Below are 19966 nucleotides of genomic sequence, written 5' to 3'. Positions count from 1 at the left end.
GGATCACCCCCCTGTCCTCCATGTTCCTTAGCATAGCTTCTAGGAGGATCTGTTCCATGATCTTCCCAGGTACAGAGGTGAGGCTGACACACAAGGGCAATGAGGGGACAAGGCAGGAGCTGTAGTGGGCCAGGCAGCCCCTTCCAAACCACAGGCCTTTATTTGTTGTCCAGGCAGAGCCACAAAGGCAGCCCAGTCAAGCCAAACTCTAGCAGAGCCCTGGGTTTGGCTGAATATCAGCAGATGGAGTGGGAAGAGGAGCTGGGAACACAGGATATAGTGGGAGCATGGACCGTCCCTCAGCCTGAGCCCATGTGAGTCAGGGACTGGGAAATCTGGCATACAGTTCCTGCTTCCAGGAAAGCAGAAACAAAATCAAAGTCTAAAAAAAGGAACTACAGAAAGTCACATTCAAAGGCCTCAAAACAGCAGTAAGCACAAGCTAGGAGGTGAAGGGTGTGAGGAAAGAAAAAGCTCACAGCCCTCTTGGCCTCCTGTTTTCCTCTTGCTCTCCTGAGTTGGATGGGACCTTCAGTGCTGGTCACAGTTACAGGACAGCCAGGAGCCTGGCAGCCATCAGCACTGAGCTGGGGTCATCCTCCCCATCTTCTCCACTCCTTCACTGCTCTGAATGTCTCCTGTGGTCCTGGGCAGGGGCTGCAGTGACTGATCTCCATCCTGGCCACCTTTACCTGTGAAGACCAACAGCACCCAGGGCAGAGGCTGTTGCATGCCCTCAGCTGTGTGTGGAGCTCACACCAGCACAGCTGCCTGTACACATGAGTGTCTGAGACAGTGCCTGCCACAACCCGACCCCTTTGTCCCAGCTGTCCCCAACTACATGTCCCCAGAGGTGCCCACCAGTGCCCAGGTGAGAGCAGTAGTCCCTCAGCCTGACCCTCCTGAGACCCCTCCCCGTAGATCTCTCCCCTGAGGGGGATGACACAGCCATAGGTCCCTCAAAGGGCTGAGCCATGTCCCAACCTTCAGGATGCCTGTCTTTGCTGCCTGGAGCCACACTATGCTGCTGTGTGGGGCTGAGTGGGCAGAGCCATCCTGACCATTCCCAGCACTGCAGGGCTGGGGCAAATGGGGAAGCATGTCAGTGAGGAGGATGAGCAGATGTTTCTCCTGAGGGTCAGACTCCCGTGGGAGATCTCTGCTCTCCTTCCAGCTACCATCCAGCCCTACAGCCCTTTCTGTAAAGGTGGTCCAGAAAATTGCATTTTCATACCTTTTTAATTAACCTCCTTGGCATTGCTGGGGAAAGACTTCCTTCTCCTGGAAAGGAAAAGGTGAGTAAGAGACTGGCATTGCCCAAGGCCCTGCTGAACCTGTCCCCCACCTACCCACCTGGAAAGCACGAACCACAGGATCCCTGCAGAAAGGAGGAGGAGCACCAACAGCACAAAAACACCAACCACAGTCCCACGCCATGGGCCCGGAGGCTGCCCTGAAACTAACAGAGAGCTAGAAGTGGGTGCCACAACTTGGGCCACATGCTGGCAATGCCCCAACAATGGCAAAAGCTGTATGCAAGTGTCTAGATGTGTATCTTGGCTTAGGTTTCTTCTAGGATGGAGGATCACCCCATGTACGGGAAATGAAAGGATTCCTCTGTTCCCATAAGACCCTGAGGTCCTGTGCTCAGCCAGATCCTCTCCACGGTAAGTGGCCAGGCTGGGGAAAGGGAAGATGCAGGAGAGAGGCTTGAGCACATGGAGCAGGGAGACCACTTACCAAGAGAGAAGCTGTAGCACACACAGGTGAACTTCTCTGCCTGTTGGAAGAGGTGGGAGGGAAAGCTCAGGCCGCCCCTGCCCCACTGCCCATACTGGGGGAAAAAGCCTCACGGCCACCAAACACCCCAGCTGTGGCCAAGGACCCCGGGGACAGTGTCCTGCCAAGGCAGGTGGGCTCTCAGCACAGGGGCTGGGAGCAGAGCCCGTACAGCACTGCCGCTCACCATCAGCAGCCAGCCCAGACCCCACTGAGGAGCCCAGCCCCAGCTGGCAGCGTCCCTGGGGAGATGGAGCCCCCCGCGGTGGGTACCTGCTGTGAGCGGCGGACGAGGCGGAGAAGGGCCGTGTAGTTTGAGCCCGGCTGGAGGGCAGCATTGTGGTAACCCTGCCCGCGGGTCCCGTCACCCAGCACAAAGTCTGTGGGGGCGGTGAGGTTGAGCACGGCGGCCGTGTAGGTGTCGGGCTGCAGGCTGGCGTTGAAGGACTGCGGATCCCCCAGGCAGGCGCCTTCCACCGCTGTGCCGTTGTGCGTCGCAGCCACGATGAGCTGGTGCTCCCTGCAAGGCAGGGCGGTGAGGGGGCTGGGGGAGCTGGGGATGGGGAGAGAGGGATGGAGGCAGCTGCAGGCAAGCGCTGCCAATGGGGAAACCCATCTCGGGGCTGCGGAGAGCAGAGCTACCGGGAGCTGCACTCACCTCGCCTCCTGGGAGGGTCGGGCGATGGGGTGGAGGGGAAGCACGGCTGTCCCTTGAGACGGGGAGATGTCGCGGACGCTGCGACAGCTGGGGTTGAGAGGGTGTGGGGTGTCTGGAGGGGAAGGCCCGGAGCATGAGACTCAGCAGGCAGCACGGTGGGGGCTATGGAGGGAGCAGGGGCAGCCCCGGGCAGTGCAGGCTGCAGAGCACAGCTCCTCTGTGCCCAGGCTCCTCCACGCCAGCCAGAGGCCATAGGGCTGGGGACAGCGGGCTGCCTCAGCCAGGGCCCAGGCCATGGCCACCCTGGAGGGACTGGGACACAGCAAGTCTTACCTGAACTCTTGGTCTGAAACTCCCACAGCGATGCAGCCCCAGCTCCGGCAGCCGTGAGTCCCTGCATCGCCACCACGTAGCTGCTGCCGGGGCTGTGCTCAGGCAGCGGGTGCTCCGTGACGGAGCCGCTGAGCCGCAGCCGCTCCATCTCCAGGAAGCGGCCGTCCCGTGTGCTCCTCGTCGTGATGTTCAGCTGAGGGCAGGAGACAGAGCTGGAGGGCAGCAGCTGCCACCTGCCCTCCGGGAACCTGCCCACAGCACAGCGAGGCAGAGCAAAGCACCCTGCAAGCCTCCCCTTCCCTGCGCTTGCCCCAGTTGTGGAAGGCTCCCGGAGAGGCACCAGCAGGAGCCTCAGCCCCATGCGTGGACCTCAAGGCAGACGAGGGGAGGAGAGGAGGAGTTTGGAGACAACACTGAACACGTCACAGTGGCTGCCTCTTGAGCAAAGGGCCAAGCCTCCGTGAAGAGTGGAGGACAAGCAGGAGGCCGTTCCTTTGAGGAGGTGTCTCTAGGTGGAATGAGCCCGAGGCCAGGACACCGGTATGGTATTGCAACACCGCGGGCACTGTGATGACTTTCCCCACAAGAGGAGCCCTGAACTTCCCTTTCTTCCTGTGCTAGCTTGGACTCCAAAGGCTTTGTCTGCATGAAAAGGGGAAGACAGTTCCCACAAGGGATACAGGTGGAGGATCCCCGTTTGCCAATGCATCGTCTGAATTTCTCCCGAGGTCTTGGGCCGGCCTCACTGCTGTGAGGGTCTTCATGGAAAAGACATCTTGGGAATATGCAAAAAAGGAGCTAACCAAAACCAGAAAAAGGCTTCTTTTCACAGACAGAGGTGTGTGGGAACAGGAACCAGCTGGAGCAGACCCACAAGCAACGCCGTCAGGGCCCCTGTTTGCTGGTTTCTCCAGGAAAGAGCTAAGAGGGGCATGATGAACCAGCGCGTCTGCAGCCCTGTCACCCCACTGAGAGGCCTGTCCTCAAAGAAGGCATAGAGCACACTGGTAAGGGTCTCACCCTTCCTCAGTGCTAGAAAGCAGGCCTGCACTGTGGGTAACGCCCCAAACCCACAGACAAGGGAGGTGCTTCTAGCCAGGGAAATGCAAAGGAACAATGCAAGTCTCCCGGAAAAGGGTTTTTCAGAGGACGCCTCAAACCACAGGCTTCCCTGTTGCAAGAACCAGAAACAAGCACGCAAGAGGCACAGGAAAGAGTGGGAGGCCACCCCGGCAGACACATCACCAAGTGCTGCACACTGAGCTGCAAAGTCTGCCAAACCCCAGTCAGCAAACCAAGGGGGGGAGCCCAGAGGGGAGGGAGCACCCACCACTTCTCTGGGCAGCGCCACAGCACGAGGGGTGTTGCGGGTGAGGCAGAAAATGCTCGTGCTCATCACAGCCAGGTGTTCACCCGGAGTGGCTGGGAAGTGCCGGCCATCACGCTTTCCTTTCTCCACTCTCCCCCAGCCTGCCCGCACAGAGCTCCAGGCAGGGAGGCGCCTGGCAAGGTGAGGGGGACAAAGAGGAGCCCACGGTTCCCAGGTACCTGGTATCCAATGATCTCCCCTTTGCAGGAGGGCAGCGCCTGCCACCGGAGGGACCCTGTGCTGGGATCCAGCCACAGCTTCTCTGGTTTGTCGGGCACTGGAAGCACAGGAGGATGGGGTCACACATGGGGCCGGTGAGGAGAGGCTGAGCCCAGAGCAGGGTGAAGGCACCTCCTGGCCCAGGGGAGAGTGAGGAGGGGATGTGCAGTTCTCTGGGGTCCTGCACAGCTCCTTCCCCAGAGCCCCACAGGATCCGAGCAGCTCCAAATCCAAGACCATCACTGCAGGGAGCAGATGCTCAGGCTGAACTGCCAGGCAAAGGGGACATTTATCCACCTTCCCTACCTGTGACACAGGCCAGGACTGTCCCTTCTCTCCCATACTCATGTGCACATACCTGTTTCCTTTGTCCTGACCAACCATGTGAAAAGGACCGTGCTGGGTGGCAGGGAGATGGTGACACTGTAGACAGTGAAGGGCTGCAGAGGCGGGCAGGTGAATGTTCCCTCCTGGCCATGCAGCATCTCCTCTCCCTTCACCTCCTCAGCCTCACAGGGAGGGGAGGAAGGCCCTGCCAGACGGCACGTGGCCCGCATGCGCTGGCAGGTGTCAGGGAGCCTGCACGTCCAGTTCAGTTTGATGGTGGTGCTGGAAATCTCCAGGGTCCCAGGGAGGACCTGGAGGACCTCTGTGAAGGAAACATCGCAAGATGGTCACTCCCTTCCCTTGGCCTCCCAGCCTTGCAAGGGTGCTGCAGTTGGGCAGCCCTGCTCCCCACCCAGCCGGGAGGCAGGGAAAGCGGGAGGCTGAAAGTGGTCACTCCAGGTCTCTGGTAGGGGAGCACAAGAAGTCTGGACAGGAATGAATGTGGCTGGCTGTGTGGACTGCTATTGCTCAAGGCAATTTTCCCCACCGAGTCAAAACTGAGGTCTGCGTGGGTCCCAGCATCTCTACAGTCCAACAGATGCAGCTCTTAGAAAGACCTAACCCTTTGTTGCTCTCCATAGCCCCCAGGAGAAAGGTTCCTTTTCCCTGGCAGTATAGTGAGAGATAGAGCTCTAGTACGCTACACGGAGTAGCCCTCCTGCACCACATCCCCAGGAAGGGGATGAGGAGAAAAAGGGCCCCACGCTGCTTCCTCCAGGCCTCACAGGAAAGGCCAGGAGGAGCAGGACCTCGAGGGACTGGGGCACCCATGATGGCGTCGTGCTATGCTCAAAGCTTGCACACTGACTGAGGGACCAGCGTTTGAGCCTGGTGCCTTGAGGCATCATCTAAGAAGCCAGGGCTATTCCGTGCCTTAGGAACCTGTCACATAAAGTCAGCAGAGCACTCAAGGGGACCAGACTGGATACCCTGAAATCTTGGTCCATGCATGGAACTGTTTCTAGGCTGGGGGTGGGTTACAGAAGCAGCATCCCCTCTCCCTCCCACAGACCTCCCCAACCTACCCATGCTCACAGCTGCCTGCAGGGAGCCAGTCCTGAGACCTCTTGCCATGGCCCAGGTCTCAGGGCACTCAGTGAGCTGAGGAGCAGCAGAGGACTCTTGTTCTCAAAACTTCAGGGACCTCTCACCAGGTTCCCAAACCAGCCCACTACTGCCCTGTTCTGCCTTGGAGGGGACCTCAGTGCCCCAAGTGGTGAGAAGATGGTGCCCAGCCTTTGCCCACCATGACACAGAGCCTGGAAAGGACCAGACTATGGGGAGCAAGCTGTGATACTCACAGCTGCACGGTCTGAGAAGGCACAGGCAGCAGAGCCCTCTGATCCCCCTGCCCCAGCCATGATGCCATGCAGACCACAGCCTCCACCACACACAGCTCTCCCATGCTTCTCTCCTTTGTGCACATGCAGTAGCCAGTAGCCCTCAGGAGGACCCTTATCGCTTTCACCAAGGACCTCCCACCAACTGCTGAACCACAGGCGGGGCTCAGAGCAGGCTCAGGGGCTGCCTCCATAATGCCTTCAGCAGCACCTACCATCTCCCCAGGCAGGCAGAGAGCCTGAAACCTCCTGTGCACGCACAGCCTGCCTTCCCCTGCTCGAGAAGGGCCGAGCGGGGCAGCCAGCAGAGCTTCTGATGCCTCCCTTACCCATGCACCTCACGTCGGACTGAATGCGGATCCATCTGCCGCTGCTGTCCCTTCTACGCCAAACTTCCCTGTATACAGGTTTCCCATGGCTGATGGAATGGACTTCGCTTGAACATTTGATGTGGGTGAAGGATGGCTGGAAACCCTCAGGGCAGCTCAGCATCACTTCTTCATCCTTCTTGTAATTCTCCTTGTCTGGTGCCAGCCGGAGTCTTGAGTCCCACCAGGGCCTTTGGCAGGTTTCTGGCAGAATTGAAAGTGGGTGTTATTTGGTCTTGGAGGTGATGAGGTGGGGCAGGGGTGGGTGGTGGGAGAGAAAGTTCCTGAAGGGAGAGGGAAGGTGACATGTCCATCTGCCAGGATGTGGTTTTCTGGGAGGGGCATCTCCTTGTGTACCACAGGCATGAATAATGACTCATCCATGAACTTCCTCCGTGCACCCACTTCCTTCCAGGGTCACCCTATTCCCTCCTCCATAGCCCACAGCAGGGTGTTTCTCCAGTCCCCCCTGTAGTGGGAGACCCCTTCCAGCTACCTTTCAGACATGTCACCCACTCCAGCTCAGGCTGACCTTGATGAGTCACGGTCCACCAGCCCTGCTGGAGTGTATATCTCTCCTGCCACAGCTCACCCCTTCCACAGGGATCAGAAGTGCCCCTACTACACTTCTGGGATCCCTGTGCTGACTCAGTCAGTCCCTCAGCTACTCTCCTCCTTCCATCTGCCTCCTCCTTCTCTGTGTCACCGTGGAGTGGGACATGGGGATGAGCAATGCCTTCTCCATTCAAGTGCCCTGCTTTACCACAGCCCCTTCCCCTTTTCCCTGCCACAAGCCCTGCTCCCTCCTCCGCATCCCCTTCTCACCACATTCCCCATCCTCTGGGCTGAGGAGGCACAGGCTGTCCCAGAATTCTTCTCAGTGGTGCAAGGGGGGGCTTTATGGCAATGATTCCTACAGGCAGGGACGCTGGCACCTGTGAGGGAGCCATTCCCTGTTCCAGCCTCTTCAAGAGGCTCTGAGAGGTCTCAAAAGTGCTAAAATACAAACTTTCTTCTGCCAAAGGGTCAGAGAAGGGATCTGACAAGATTGAGACCATCTTCTGAGCAGCCATGAAGAAGTACAGACATGCTGGTGAACAAGCCACTTACAGTCAGCTTTGCTCTCAAACCACCCTGATTACAGAAGGCAAGAAATGCCTAGCTGAGCACTGCAGTCAGCATCTGTGTCCCACAGGCACACAGCCACAACATACCCCATGCACGGGCACAAAGCCACTCTCCATGCCCAGTCCCATCCAGCTTGCAAAGCGGCAGCAAGTTCCTTTTTGCTGTGCTCTCAGCAGGCAGTGTCCCTCAGACACACCTGAAGATAAGATGTGTACAGAAAGTGGTAGCCCTGCTCCCTGAAGACCCTTCCCCTCATTCACAATGCATGAATTCATGCTTGAGTCTTGCCTGCAGTCTTCAGGGAACGACTGGCAAACTGGCTCTGTGAAGGGCATGACCCATCCCTGACTGTCCAGCTCAATCCCGTCCTTCCCACAGCACCCCCAGTGTAACCACAGCATAGCTTTTTCCCCCTGGTGTCTCCCAGAGACAGCAGACACCCCAGATGACACAGCCCTCAGGGGTCCACCTGGGCTCCAGCTCCATCCAGGGCTGCATGCATTAAAGCTGCATATCAAACTTGGATGGGGAAGAGCAGCAAAATCTCTCCAGGGGTGAGGAGGAACTGCTTCTTACCTGTTTCTGAAGGCTCTGCTTGGACCTTGGGATCAGGTTCTTCCTGGCCCTGTGCTGCCAGCAGAGATACAAACACCAGGAGAAAGCTTGGAGCCAGTAACTGCAGGGTCATGCTACCACGAAGTCCCCAAGCAGGACTGAAATCTCAGCCCCACTTGCTGTCTCTGAGCCCAGGCATCTGTAGCTGACTACAAGACTTGCAACCACAGGAAGGAAACAACAGAAAACAGACTCATGGGGAAATCTCATGAGATACAGGAGGTTTCCTCTTTGGGGAGAGAACCTGCCATCAGTATTAGCGCCGCTGCTTTTTGCTGCCTTTTTTGTCCAGGTGCACTCAGGCTCTGGTACTCAGCAGAAGAACCCCTGTCACCAGGTTCCCAGAGTTTCCCCCCAAACCCTCTTAGTTACCAAAGTGCATTCAGGAAGCACTGCTCCTATTTCTGAGGCAATACCCATGTGTTTCCCAACACCACTGCATGGGTTTTAGAGTTATGATGAGTCACTGTACTTCCCCTCAACGATCACAGGAGATGGAGGACCTTTGAGAAGGCACATAAAAAGCTGGCAAGAAGCAAGGATAGGAATGGGGATGTGAACTGCAAGGAGTACCTCAATGCCTGAAATAGTCCTTGGTCCTTCTGAAAGACACACTCAACCCACACCCTCTCTCATCCTTCCCTGATCCTCTATCACCATCTGCCTCCTCGTCCTCAGCTTAGCAACACTCTCCTCTGTCCCCAAATGTGCAGACCATCCTGCCCTCCAGTGCCAGCTGAGTGCCTGAGGAAACCCTCAGAACTACTAAACCATACCCCTTGCTCCACACCAGCCCCTGCTTTTCTATTCCTCCAGAACCTCCCATGGGCCCACATGGGATGTCTCAGATCCCAGAGGGCTGGGTGATCAGACACGGGGGCTGCAGAGGAGCAAAGACCATGCTTGTCCCTCAGCTTTGCCCTCAACACGTGCACAGGACACCCTCCTGCCCAGGACATGCTGGGGGAGGAACCACCGCTCACTGGTTCCCAAAACACACCCCATCCAAACACATGTCAGAGCTGCCCAGCACAGCCTGAAGGCCAGGGGAGGCTGTCAGCCACAGCTCCAAGCCACAGCATCCCTGCTCATGGACTCCCTCAGCATGGTGCAGTTAGCTCAGTATCCCACAGGGAACATGACCCCACGATGGCAGTGAGTGGGCAGCACCTTCCAAACCACATCCATTATTGATTGTCCAGGCAGAGCAGGCAGAGCCACAAGGCCAACAGCCATGGCTTTGACTGAATATGGAGGTACAGAGTGGGGAGTGGGGCAACCCAGGAGGTTCCAGGAGCACAAACCAATCCTCCATTTCCCCATATCCCAACCCTGCATATTCCCCTCTCCAACCAGCAACAGCCACATGGGGTTAAGCTCCCTCTTCCCCTTGCTGCCCAATACCCATCAAGAACAGCTCCATCAGGCATGCAGGTCACACCAATGAGAGCCCATGAAGAGACGCTTTAATCCCAGGGGCCAGTTCCAGGTACCACAATGATGGTCAGCCAGCTTATAGTTAAGACCATGCTACTTGTAGGATGGGGAAGAGAGAAGGTAGGAACCCAAAGCATTGTACTGGGAGCACACAGCTTCTCAGGTGTGTTTCCTCAGGGCTGCCAGGGGCTGGAAAAACCTAGTCCAAGCTCCTGCATGAAGAGTCATAGGGACAGGGCTTTCACACACGAAACAGGGAGGAACGATGACAAGGTGGGGGCTGTTGCAGGTCAGGCAGCCCCTGCAAAACAGAAAAATTTATTGGTTGTTTGGACATAGTGGCAGAGCTGTGATGGCAGCATGGTTGGGCCAAACTCAGGCAGAGGCTGGGTTCTAGATGGGTATGGAGATACAGAGTAAGGAAGAGGGGTTGGGGGACAGTGAGCTGCTTTGGTCTCAGAGGACAGTTGCAGGCACCAGGATGCGCATGAGATGGCTTTGCCACAGCACTGGAGGACTACTAGAATATGTCCTTGCTGGCAGAAGAATATGTCATCCCAGGCCTTGGGCTGCTCCTGCTCTGTAACAGAGGATGCTGGAGCTTGAAGAGGGAGGAAATTTGAGGGGGAACAATAACCCAGCACAGGCTAAATGAGGTCCTGCTTCCAGTGGTGGAGGATCAAGCCTTGAGAAGGTGCTATGGGAAGTGCCATCAGCACTGAGCCTCGGATGTCCACCCCATCTCCTCTCCCTCATTGCTATGACTGTCTTCCAAGGACTCCAGGACAGGCAAGGGCTGGGGCAACAGCTGTCCAGCCTGGCCACCTTTACCTGTGGAAACCAAGGGCACCCAGGGCAGAGGCTGCTGTGTGCAGAGCTCACGCCATAACAACTGCCACTCTCCACCATCTCCCTGCCATGTGTGGGAACACAAGCAGGGCACTCTATCTCCTACCTGCCAGAAGAGTCTCCTTGACCACGCAGTAATTATCCAGGTTCTCATAGGGCTGGAGCTCTGGGGGGAACGACACAACAGAAAGAGCCTGAGGGCCTCAGGGGCCGCGGGTGAAGGAGCAGGGCAGACCCAGGTGGGCAGCAGCACCAGGGGCTGCAGGGTGCCCTGGGACACACTGGCAGGGCTGGGCAGAGGCGCTGCCTCCCCTGGGCAGGGCAAGCATGAGGGCAGCTCCCAACCCTCACTGGCACCACAGGGACTCCCCAGCCGGAGGCTGCTGGAAGAGGCAGCTGGAGAGGCCTTTCAGCTGGGGAGAGCAAGTGTGGGACACACTGCCCTGGCAGGTCAGGCAGAGCCAGCTGGGCTGCATGCTGACACCCCAGGATGGCAACAGGTTCTCTTGCAACATACCTGCTCCCCTTCCAGCTCCCACCACAGCCCTACAGCCATCTCTGTGATGGGGACCCTACCTGTGTAATGATCCTCCTCGGCTTTGCTTGGCAAGGCCTTCCTTTTCCTGGGAAGGCAAAGGGCAGTTCTGAGTCAGGGGAGAGGCTGACCTGGCCCCAGGCCCTGCTGAACCCAGTGGCAGAGGTTTGGAGGGCGCTGCACATCCTCCCTCTGGGCCTCTCATGAGCTGGCAGACATTGCCCATCAACAGCTCAGCAGCAGCAACAGCAACAAGGGAGGAGGTCTCGGCACACACGGTCCCTGCCCAGCCCCAAGGAACATTCTTATGAGCCCCAGCCAGGCGCTATCATAGGACCAGTCAGCTACATCCTCTGCTCCTGGAGAAGGGTGGGATCAGCTGGGGGAAACCCCTGCTCCATCCGCAGCCATCCCACAGCACAGCATGGCCTGAAGCAGAGTAGCAACTTTAAGTCTCCTGCCTACTCACCTGGACAGCACAAACCACAGGATCCCTGCAGACAAGGGGAGCAGCAGCAGCAGCACGACCACCACCATGACCGCTGACCTAGGCCATGAGCCCAGAGGCTGCCCTGCAACTAACACACAGCCAGGAGTGGGTGCTACAGCCTGGACCATGCACCACAATGGCCCCGACCTTGGCATTGGGTGTGTGCATGTGTGTGGACACGTGCATCCAGGCTCTGCTGTCCTGGATACTGCAGGGACAGGCAGCAAGGCACAGTCTTCCCCTGCCTTCATGTCTGCTGGGCAAGGCAGAGCAGAGGGAGGCTATGGAGCACAGGGACTTGCCCTATCTCCCATACAGAATTGGAGGATCGGGAAACTCCCTCAAGAAGCCTACTCACAGTAAGAGGACACATAGACCCAGGCTCACCAGCCGTAGTGCTGTCTGACCTTGAGCCCCCATGCACCTGAATGCAGGGATGGGTATTATATTTAGTGGAAGAGTAGAGGGTCCAGCTCTGCTCTCACATGCACAAACTGGGGCTGAAACAATAGGGAAGGCCATGCACTCCCTCAAAGCAGGACTCACCCAGCCCCACAGTCCCCACTGCTGAGCTAGGCTCTCAGGGTGACCATGCTCCATATGTGTCTTGGTGGGGACAGGGTGAGTGCACACACAGCTCTGGAAGCTGCTCCAGGCTCAACACTCGCTCCCAGGGAGACCACCTCAGCCACACCCAGGGCAGAACAACCATTACCTGAGATATAGGCTTGAAATTCCAGCAGTGATGCAGCCCCAGCACCAGCCACCGTAAGGCCCTGCACTGTGACTGTATATTTGCTTCCAGGCAACTGACGAGGTGGCGTGTACTGAGTGACAGACTGGTTCACCAACACCTGCTTGAATTCAAGGAAGCTGCCATCGTGCGCTCTCCTGGCTGTGATGTTCAGCTAGAGGAAGGACAGGGAGCTGGTAGGGAGCAGCATCAGCTTCCTGCTCCTGCACTGGGCAGCTCTGTAGAGAGGGGCTGCTACTGCTGGCTGTGGACAGGAGGGCACCTGACTCCACTAGAAACACCAGCAGTGTAGAGCTGGTGGGCCCTGGCCAAGGAGGGCTCACACCTGTCATCCAGGCTGCCCGCACAGAGCTCCAGGCAGGGAGGCGCCTGGCAAGGTGAGGGGGACAAAGAGGAGCCCACGGTTCCCAGGTACCTGGTATCCAATGATCTCCCCTTTGCAGGAGGGCAGCGCCTGCCACCGGAGGGACCCGGTGCTGGGATCCAGCCACAGCTTCTCTGGTTTGTCGGGCACTGGAAGCACAGGAGGATGGGGTCACACATGGGGCCAGTGAGGATTTGTCCCCCACAAAGGCTGTACTTATTGCAGCAGCAGCAATGGTGTCATGAGGAAGGGGAGAGTGAGGAGGGCACATGCAGTTCTCTGGGGTCCTGCGCAGCCCCTTTCCCACAGGATCCGAGCAGCTCCAAATCCAAGACCATCACTGCAGGGAGCAGATGCTCAGGCTGAACTGCCAGGCAAAGGGGACATTCACATTTCAGGTAAAACATACCTGTTTCCTTTGTCCTGAGAAGCCGTGTGTACAGGATCGTGCTGGGTGGCAGGGAAATGGTGACACTGTAGACAGTGAAGGGCTGCAGAGGCGGGCAGGTGAATGTTCCCTCCTGGCCATGTAGCATCTCCTCTCCCTTCACCTCCTCAGCCTCACAGGGAGGGGAGGAAGGCTCTTCCAGCCGACACCTGGACCAAATGTGCTGGCAGGTGTCAGGGAGCCTGCAAGTCCAGTTCAGTTTGATGGTGGTGCTGGAAATCTCCAGGGTCCCAGGGAGGACCTGGAGGACCTCTGTGAAGGAAACATCACAAGATGGTCACTCCTTTCCCTTGGCCTCCCAGCCAACCTCCATCATCCCCACTGTTCCCCTACTAGCTTGTCCACAGCACAGTGTGGATGAGGCCATCCTGCCTTCCCCCATACTACACTCAGGCACTGCCTGCACCTTCCGCTGTCCCTGGACCATTCCCAGGGGTACTCTGGGTGCTGCAGTGACTGTGGAAGGGTAAGAGCAAGTACTTGTGGCATCTCTGCAGCTGCCACCCTGGGGCTAGCAACTCCTCTGGTGACTGGACCATTTCATACCAGCAATTACTTTAGCCGACAAATCCAGCAGCCAGAGTAGGGCCCTGCCCTCCTGCTCCTGAGCTATCATGCTGTTCTCCAGGCAGACCCATCTGGCTGGTCTGGGCACACTGCCTGGCACCCTGTAGACAGTGGTGAGGACTTGTTCCCCTCGGTGCTGTGCAAGGTGCCCCAGCTGTCAACAGCGCAGACACAAACCTGGGGTGCATCAGCAGCAGTTTTCTCTGCAGCATATGCCCACAACATGCCCTGATCACCCCAAGCACAGGGCACTGACGCTGTGGGACACAAGCAGCACTGCCCTCCTTGCCTGGGGAGAACCGACCGAGAGCACTGGGAGAGTGGCTGGTTTGCTCACTTACCCACACAGGTCATGTTCCCCTCCACAGGGTGCCAGCGGCCTGTGCTGTTCCTCACAATCCAGCCACTGCGAGGAATCATGGAGCCTTCGCTTGGGTTCATTTTCACACATTTGATCTCCATGGGGGGAGGCCAGTGCCCCTCTGGGCATCTCATCTTTACCACTTCATTTAGGTTGAAGGACGCCCGTTCTTGGTCAAAGATAAACCTGGGGTCCCACAGGGGCTTCTGGCATTTCTCTGCACCAACAAGATGGGAATGTGTTAGCAGTGCAGGCAGTGTTCCCACAGGGCATGCCAGGGGATAGAGTGGGGGATCCCCTTCCCTGGCACAGCAGGGTGAGGGGTGGAGCTCCAGGACACCATATAGAGCAGACGACCCGTACCACATCCCCAGCAAGGGGCTGGGAACAAGAAGGCCTCCTGGGAAAGGTCACGAGGAGCTGGGTGTCCCAAGACCGGAGGCAGAAGCGGGCACCCAAGAGGGGCTTATACTATGCACAAAGCCTGCACAGAGACTGATGGACCAGCATTTGACCCTGGTGCCCTGTTTGTTGCCCTGGCCTGGCATGGGCAGCTCTGTCCACTGCTGCTCACCTTGATCCCAAAGACCCTCCCTGCTGGGACCCTCAGGGACTGAGGCTGGCACCAGTCCCCTCCCTGCAGAGGCTCCCCTGGAGCCCCAGGGCAAGCACAGACTGGGCTCAGGGGCTGCCTCCATAATGCCTTCAGCAGCACCTACCATCTCCCCAGGCAGGCAAAGAGCCTGAAACCTCCTGTGCACGCACAGCCTGCCTTCCCCTGCTCGAGAAGGGCCGAGCGGGGCAGCCAGCAGAGCTTCTGATGCCTCCCTTACCCATGCACCTCACGTCGGACTGAATGCGGATCCATCTGCCGCTGCTGTCCCTTCCGTGCCAAACTTCCCTGTATGCAGGTTTCCCATAGCTGTTGGAATGGACTTCGCTTGAACATTTGATGTGGGTGAAGGATGGCTGGAAACCCTCAGGGCAGCTCAGCATCACTTCTTCATCCTTCTTGTAATTCTCCTGGTCTGGTGCCAGCCGGAGTCTTGAGTCCCACCAGGGCCTTTGGCAGGTTTCTGGCAGAATTGGAAGTGGGTGTTAGTTAGTATGGGAGGTGTTGAGGAGGTTCAGCTGAGGTATGTGGTGGGGTATCAAGAATCCCTACAGCCCCTGAAGGGAGAGGGAAGTTGACACATCCATCTGCCAGGATGTGACCTCTCAGCAAGGCTTGTTAGGATGGCACTCTCCTTGCCGGGGCTGGGCAGGCCAGGAAGGTGATGGATGAGAATGTGCCAGAATTCAGTGAGGGAGTGGTCTCAGGTATCAAAAACAGGGAGATCTGAGTGACCCCTATCAGGCATCAGAAGTGCATCCCTGGCCCCAGTGGTGATGGTGAAAGCTCAGAGACAGATGAATGGGACAGGATTTGACCACAGAGCTCCACAAAAGGCACCTCCTGACACCCAGCTTACCGATGCACACTATATTCCCCTCAATGTAGATCCAGGCACCATGTATGCTTTTTCTCCCCAGCCATACATCTCTATTTAGAGATCCAGAATAATTCAGTGGCTGAGCTCCCCCTGCACATTTGCAATGGGTGAAGGATGGCTGGAAACCATTGTTGCAGCTCAGAGTCACTTCTTCATTCTTTTTGTAATTCCCACGAACTGGTGTCATCTGGAGTCTTGGGTCCCACCAAACAGGCCTCTGGCATGTTTCTGTCAGAGGAAATATTGGGTAAGGAGTATTTTGAGGAGGTGACAAGGGAAGGCTTGGGACAGCTCTCTCCCCATGACTCTGACCACTCGCCCTGACACACACACAAAAGTCCCTGTGTGGGGACACTGTGTGCCCAGACACTGGTTAGGGCACAGGGCTTATCATCATCCTTATCTCCAGGACTCCCAAAATTCCCTGGGGTTCCAACCACCCACGGGGTGTTTGAGACCCCATTTTCTTCAGCCTCATGCCCAGGTGACATGCCTGACAGCATGTCAGCCTTCCCCACCAGAGCTCACCCAAGCCCCAGAGAAGTTTCACAGGAAAACAAGCAGTGCAAAGTGCTAAGGCCTGAAGGTGAACCCCTCCAACTATCTCTCCTCCTCCCAGCTTCACAGCTGCAGGTCTCCATGTGGAGGCAGGAGACACTGGCCAGGAAGGGTTCCTGCCTTTGAACCCCTCCCCAGGAACACAGACTCCTGGTAGCTGCCCCCAGCAAGGTGCTGACACAAAACGTGCCCCGGCAGTGCCGGGGCAGAGGGGAAAGACAAGGCACACAGGTCCCCGGTTCCTGGCCTGGCACCCAGGTGGGGCTGAAGCACAACCATGTCACGGAAGGTCTGATGCCAGCTCAGCACCCCGGGGTCAGGGTGAAGTGGGGCTGTGTTTACCCTTGCAGGTGGCAGTCGCGTTCCACAAGGCCTGGGTCCCACTGGAAATGCATCTGACCTGGGGGACCGACGGCACAGCCTCGCCCGCACAGCTCAGCTGCACCAAATCGTTCAAGGCATAGCTGCTCTGGTTCGGGGTCAATGCAGCTTGGGGTCCCAGTTGGAGGGAGCTTTACCTCTGCCTGTGTGCAAAGGCCATGAGGGAGAGCCCTGAGGATCACTGGGCTCTGGCAGCATCCTCAAGGGTGAGGGAGCCCCGTCCAGAGGAGTGCTGGTCCCCCTCACTTCAGAGATGAGCACGCCCCGGGATGAGGCCCCAGACCCCTGGTGCCTTAACCCTCCTTGCAGCCTCAGGTGCAGTGCAGGAGGGTTACCCGCAGGCCCTCCTGTCCACCCACATGCCGCAGCAGAATCCCAGCCAGAGGGATCCAGCAGCCCAGTGGATGCTGCTCTCTCCTGCGCCCTCTCCCCCAAAGGCAGGGGCTGTGGGAGTGCACCAACCCCTGTGAGTCTCTACTGCCATTGCACACACCCTTGACTTTTCCCCATGAGGCAGCTACAGCACCAACAGCCTGCTTTCAGACCTCCACATCTACATCCACAGCACTGGACACCAAGCTCACACCCCACTCCATGCACCCAGACTTTTCTCTGCATTTCACCCCAAATGAGCCTGCCTTGTCCTGCCCCGGCAGATGCGTCTCCCAGACTTGCTCACCCAGTGCAAGCTGAGTCCATGAGGAGGCATCAGGGTAGGAGGTGGCCTCCCCTAATTTAGGATGAAACACCTCTCTTCAGCTACACACAACTCTGCATCTGCCCACTTCTAGCCAGCCATCACTCATGGGGCTGCACTCTTACGCTGGAACAGGGGCATCACCACGCTTCCTGTATCTGGTAGCAGGTTTTCATGTCATCATCACATCCCTGCACCCTGGCCTTCCACCACAAAGGACAGTGGCCACCACACCCATCCTTTGAGACCACACATCTTGTCCAGATAGGAAACTCCTTCCACCACAGATGGATCCTTCTCAGCACTGTCAGATCACACAATTCACTACAACAGCCTTGACAGACCTGAAACCCCTGAGTCAGTCTGAGCCAGGTTAGGCATCCCTGGCATGCACCTTCCCCCCTTCCCATTATTAAACCCCCCTGAAGCAGCGCACACCCCCTCACACCCCTGCCCCAGGGTGACATCCAGAATCCTTCCCACCCCAGCAGAGTCTGTGCTACCTGCTACCTCCGGTTCCTGCTACCTCCGCAGCCAGTGAGGAGAAAATCCCTCTGCTGCTGCAAAATGAGCTACACTTCAAAGAGCAGATTTCCACCTGTGGAGATGAACTTTTTTTGCTATTGGTACTTGTCGGGAAACAAGTCCTGAAGGCTGGCCGTCCCCTAGATGCTCTACAATCATAAAGGCTGGGCAGAAACACCCTTACACAGAAGGAGGATGGCGGATGCGGTAAGAGCACAGCCTGGCTCAATCAGGAGGATGATAATGACCTGCAGTGCAAGAGGACAGAGTGACAAGGTTACTCTCCTAAGGGAGTAGAAATCAACAAGAAGAGCCCAGACGGAAACAGCTGGCAAGGCCAAGGCACAACGGGGGACGTAGAAAGGGGGAGTAATGGGAACATGAGGCTGTCTTGTGCAGACCTCAATGGGGAGGAGAAGGTCAGCAAAACTGGGCCATAGGCACTGTCAGAAAGTTACCTGAGCCTTTCTTGTCTAGGTCTGGTCTAGAAAATGTATGTGGGTCATTCAGATGTTAATGGATATCCCTGAACAGCAAGGACACAAGACACAAAGAGAAAGTGAAAAAAAGCACCCATGAAGTCAGTGACAAGAAAGAACATGATTTCTTGATGACACCTGAAGAGCACCGACTGCAGCAAAAGCCCTTGTGGGAGCTTGGCTTGGCACGGCATGAGGGCTTTCCTCTTGGTGCAGATGGAGGCAAGCTCTGCCCCTGCCTGCAGCTCTGCTGGGCTACCTGTAATCCCAACTCCAAGGGCTTCCTTTGGTGCTGCAGATGCCAGTGGCACAGTAGAGGATAATGGTTAGAACCTCAGTTTCGTGCTCCAGACCTCTTCTGTAGACACAGATGCAAGAAATATCCCCCAGCCACCCAGAGTCAATGCCTCTACCGAGCCCATCACAGCCTCTTCCAGCAGGGACTTCTCAGGCCAAGGAGGGGAGAGCCATGACTATCAACAGGGCTTCTCAGGGATGGGGTGTGGGGAACAGGAGGAAGAGTCAGGAGCTGCTGCTGAGCCAAGGGGAAGAGGCTTCATCCTGCCCTGGATAGACGAGGGCTGCCTGTTGCTGGAAGGGCAGCATCCCTCCAGCCACCACTGATAGGTAACATGACTCATGACCCATCTGATGAGTCAGCAAGCCACTTCTGCTCCCATTTCCCTACAGAGAGAATGTCTCAAACCTCAGGCCCCCTAGCCCCTGGTGCAAAGAGCAGCCACTCGTGCTGTGCCCCACGGGGACCTCCACAGGTACCTTCAACACCAGGGCACAGCAACCCAGTCTCCATAGGAAAGCCCACATTCTCCATAGGAAGAGGCCAGCAGGACCCAGTAAGTGTCCCTAGGCCTTCTGGCATGGAGAAAGACCAGAAAAATACTGTTAAAGAACAATCCCACCGAACTACAGCTCCCCCAACCGTGGGGACTACAGGAGACAGCAGGCGTCCCAGCTAACACAGGGATTAATCTCACAGCTCCCCATGTCTTTGCTGAACATCACCACCACCTCCCCCTGTGATAGGGATGCTGCCTGTATTGCAGCAAGAAGGCCACCGCTGCTCTGATTGCCCTGGCTTTGTCTGTCCACTGTGCAAAAAGAGCTGGCCACCTTCGGCTCCCAGGGACACTGCCCACTCCCCAGAGCAACACTGCAGCTCCTGCACTTGTGGACACTTTCCCAGCACACCAAAGCTTGCTGCTTTCCATCCCCAAACAGATCTTCACCCCACCACAATCTCATGGATGCCCAAGTGTTTCAGGACTGATGCAGACACCACCTTCAGCCCTCCCTGACACAGCCACCGTGGGCTGAATGAAGTAAAGATGTGTAGCAATATGCAGGTAGAGAGGCAGCAAAACATTTTGTGCAAGAGAGATAGGCGCAACCTGCCCTTACCTGCTTCTCTGGCTCCCCGCTGGGTTTTAGGACCAGGCTCCTTCTGTCCCCATGCAAGCAGCAGAGGGGCAAGGACCAGGAGAAAGGCCACAGCAAGCCCTCGCAGGGCCATGCTGGAGAAAAGTCCCTGAGCAGGACTCATTCTGAGCCACTTGGGAAAGGTATCTGTGTAATCCAGCACCAGAGAGGTGCAGACGCAGAAATGAAACAGCCACATAGGGAAATCACATGTGGTGCAAAAAGCTTCCTCCTTAAAGAGCATCCCACCACCCACAGGGCTGCTCCTCACCCACCTGCCCACAAGCAGCAGAACCACACTCAGTGGGGTCTCCTGGGTGCCTCAGTCCAAACATTTTGCTGGCTACCTCGGGCCCCCATAGCCCTGCTCCCACAAACACCTCCAAAACCTTCTC

At 57.1% G+C, this 19966-nt stretch overlaps 2 protein-coding genes across 3 annotated transcripts; both read right to left on the bottom strand.

Moving 5' to 3' along the window:
* Positions 1 to 120: 120 nt before the first annotated feature.
* LOC142050284 (uncharacterized) lies at positions 121 to 8602 on the bottom strand. 2 transcript variants are annotated; one of them, XM_075078777.1, is made up of 11 exons: positions 8158 to 8602; positions 6415 to 6657; positions 4717 to 5007; positions 4319 to 4416; positions 2771 to 2963; positions 2438 to 2549; positions 2053 to 2299; positions 1741 to 1780; positions 1354 to 1459; positions 1235 to 1281; positions 121 to 692 (listed from the first exon to the last, which is right to left on the bottom strand). In XM_075078777.1, exons 1-10 carry the CDS (start codon positions 8267 to 8269, stop codon positions 1239 to 1241), a joined length of 1485 nt encoding a protein of 494 aa, XP_074934878.1. In that variant the 5' UTR covers positions 8270 to 8602; the 3' UTR covers positions 121 to 692; positions 1235 to 1238. The 2 variants fall into 2 exon arrangements, with proteins under 2 accessions (XP_074934878.1, XP_074934877.1); XM_075078776.1 differs by lacking the exon at positions 1741 to 1780 and having other exon boundaries at positions 8158 to 8577.
* A 1743-nt stretch (positions 8603 to 10345) lies between these two features.
* Positions 10346 to 19665, bottom strand: LOC142050790 (uncharacterized). The gene is made up of 9 exons (XM_075079922.1): positions 19554 to 19665; positions 14835 to 15077; positions 13035 to 13325; positions 12677 to 12774; positions 12223 to 12415; positions 11487 to 11511; positions 11059 to 11105; positions 10589 to 10648; positions 10346 to 10464 (listed from the first exon to the last, which is right to left on the bottom strand). The coding sequence occupies exons 1-9, from the start codon at positions 19663 to 19665 to the stop codon at positions 10346 to 10348; spliced, it is 1188 nt and encodes a 395-aa protein (XP_074936023.1).
* Between the last annotated feature and the right edge of the window lie 301 nt (positions 19666 to 19966).

Source organism: Phalacrocorax aristotelis, chromosome Z (assembly GCF_949628215.1).
Source record: "Phalacrocorax aristotelis chromosome Z, bGulAri2.1, whole genome shotgun sequence".
In the NCBI taxonomy this organism is placed as follows: Eukaryota; Metazoa; Chordata; class Aves; order Suliformes; family Phalacrocoracidae; genus Phalacrocorax; species Phalacrocorax aristotelis.
Note: the sequence above shows the minus strand (reverse complement) of the source record. Positions and strands in the feature narration are given on the sequence as shown.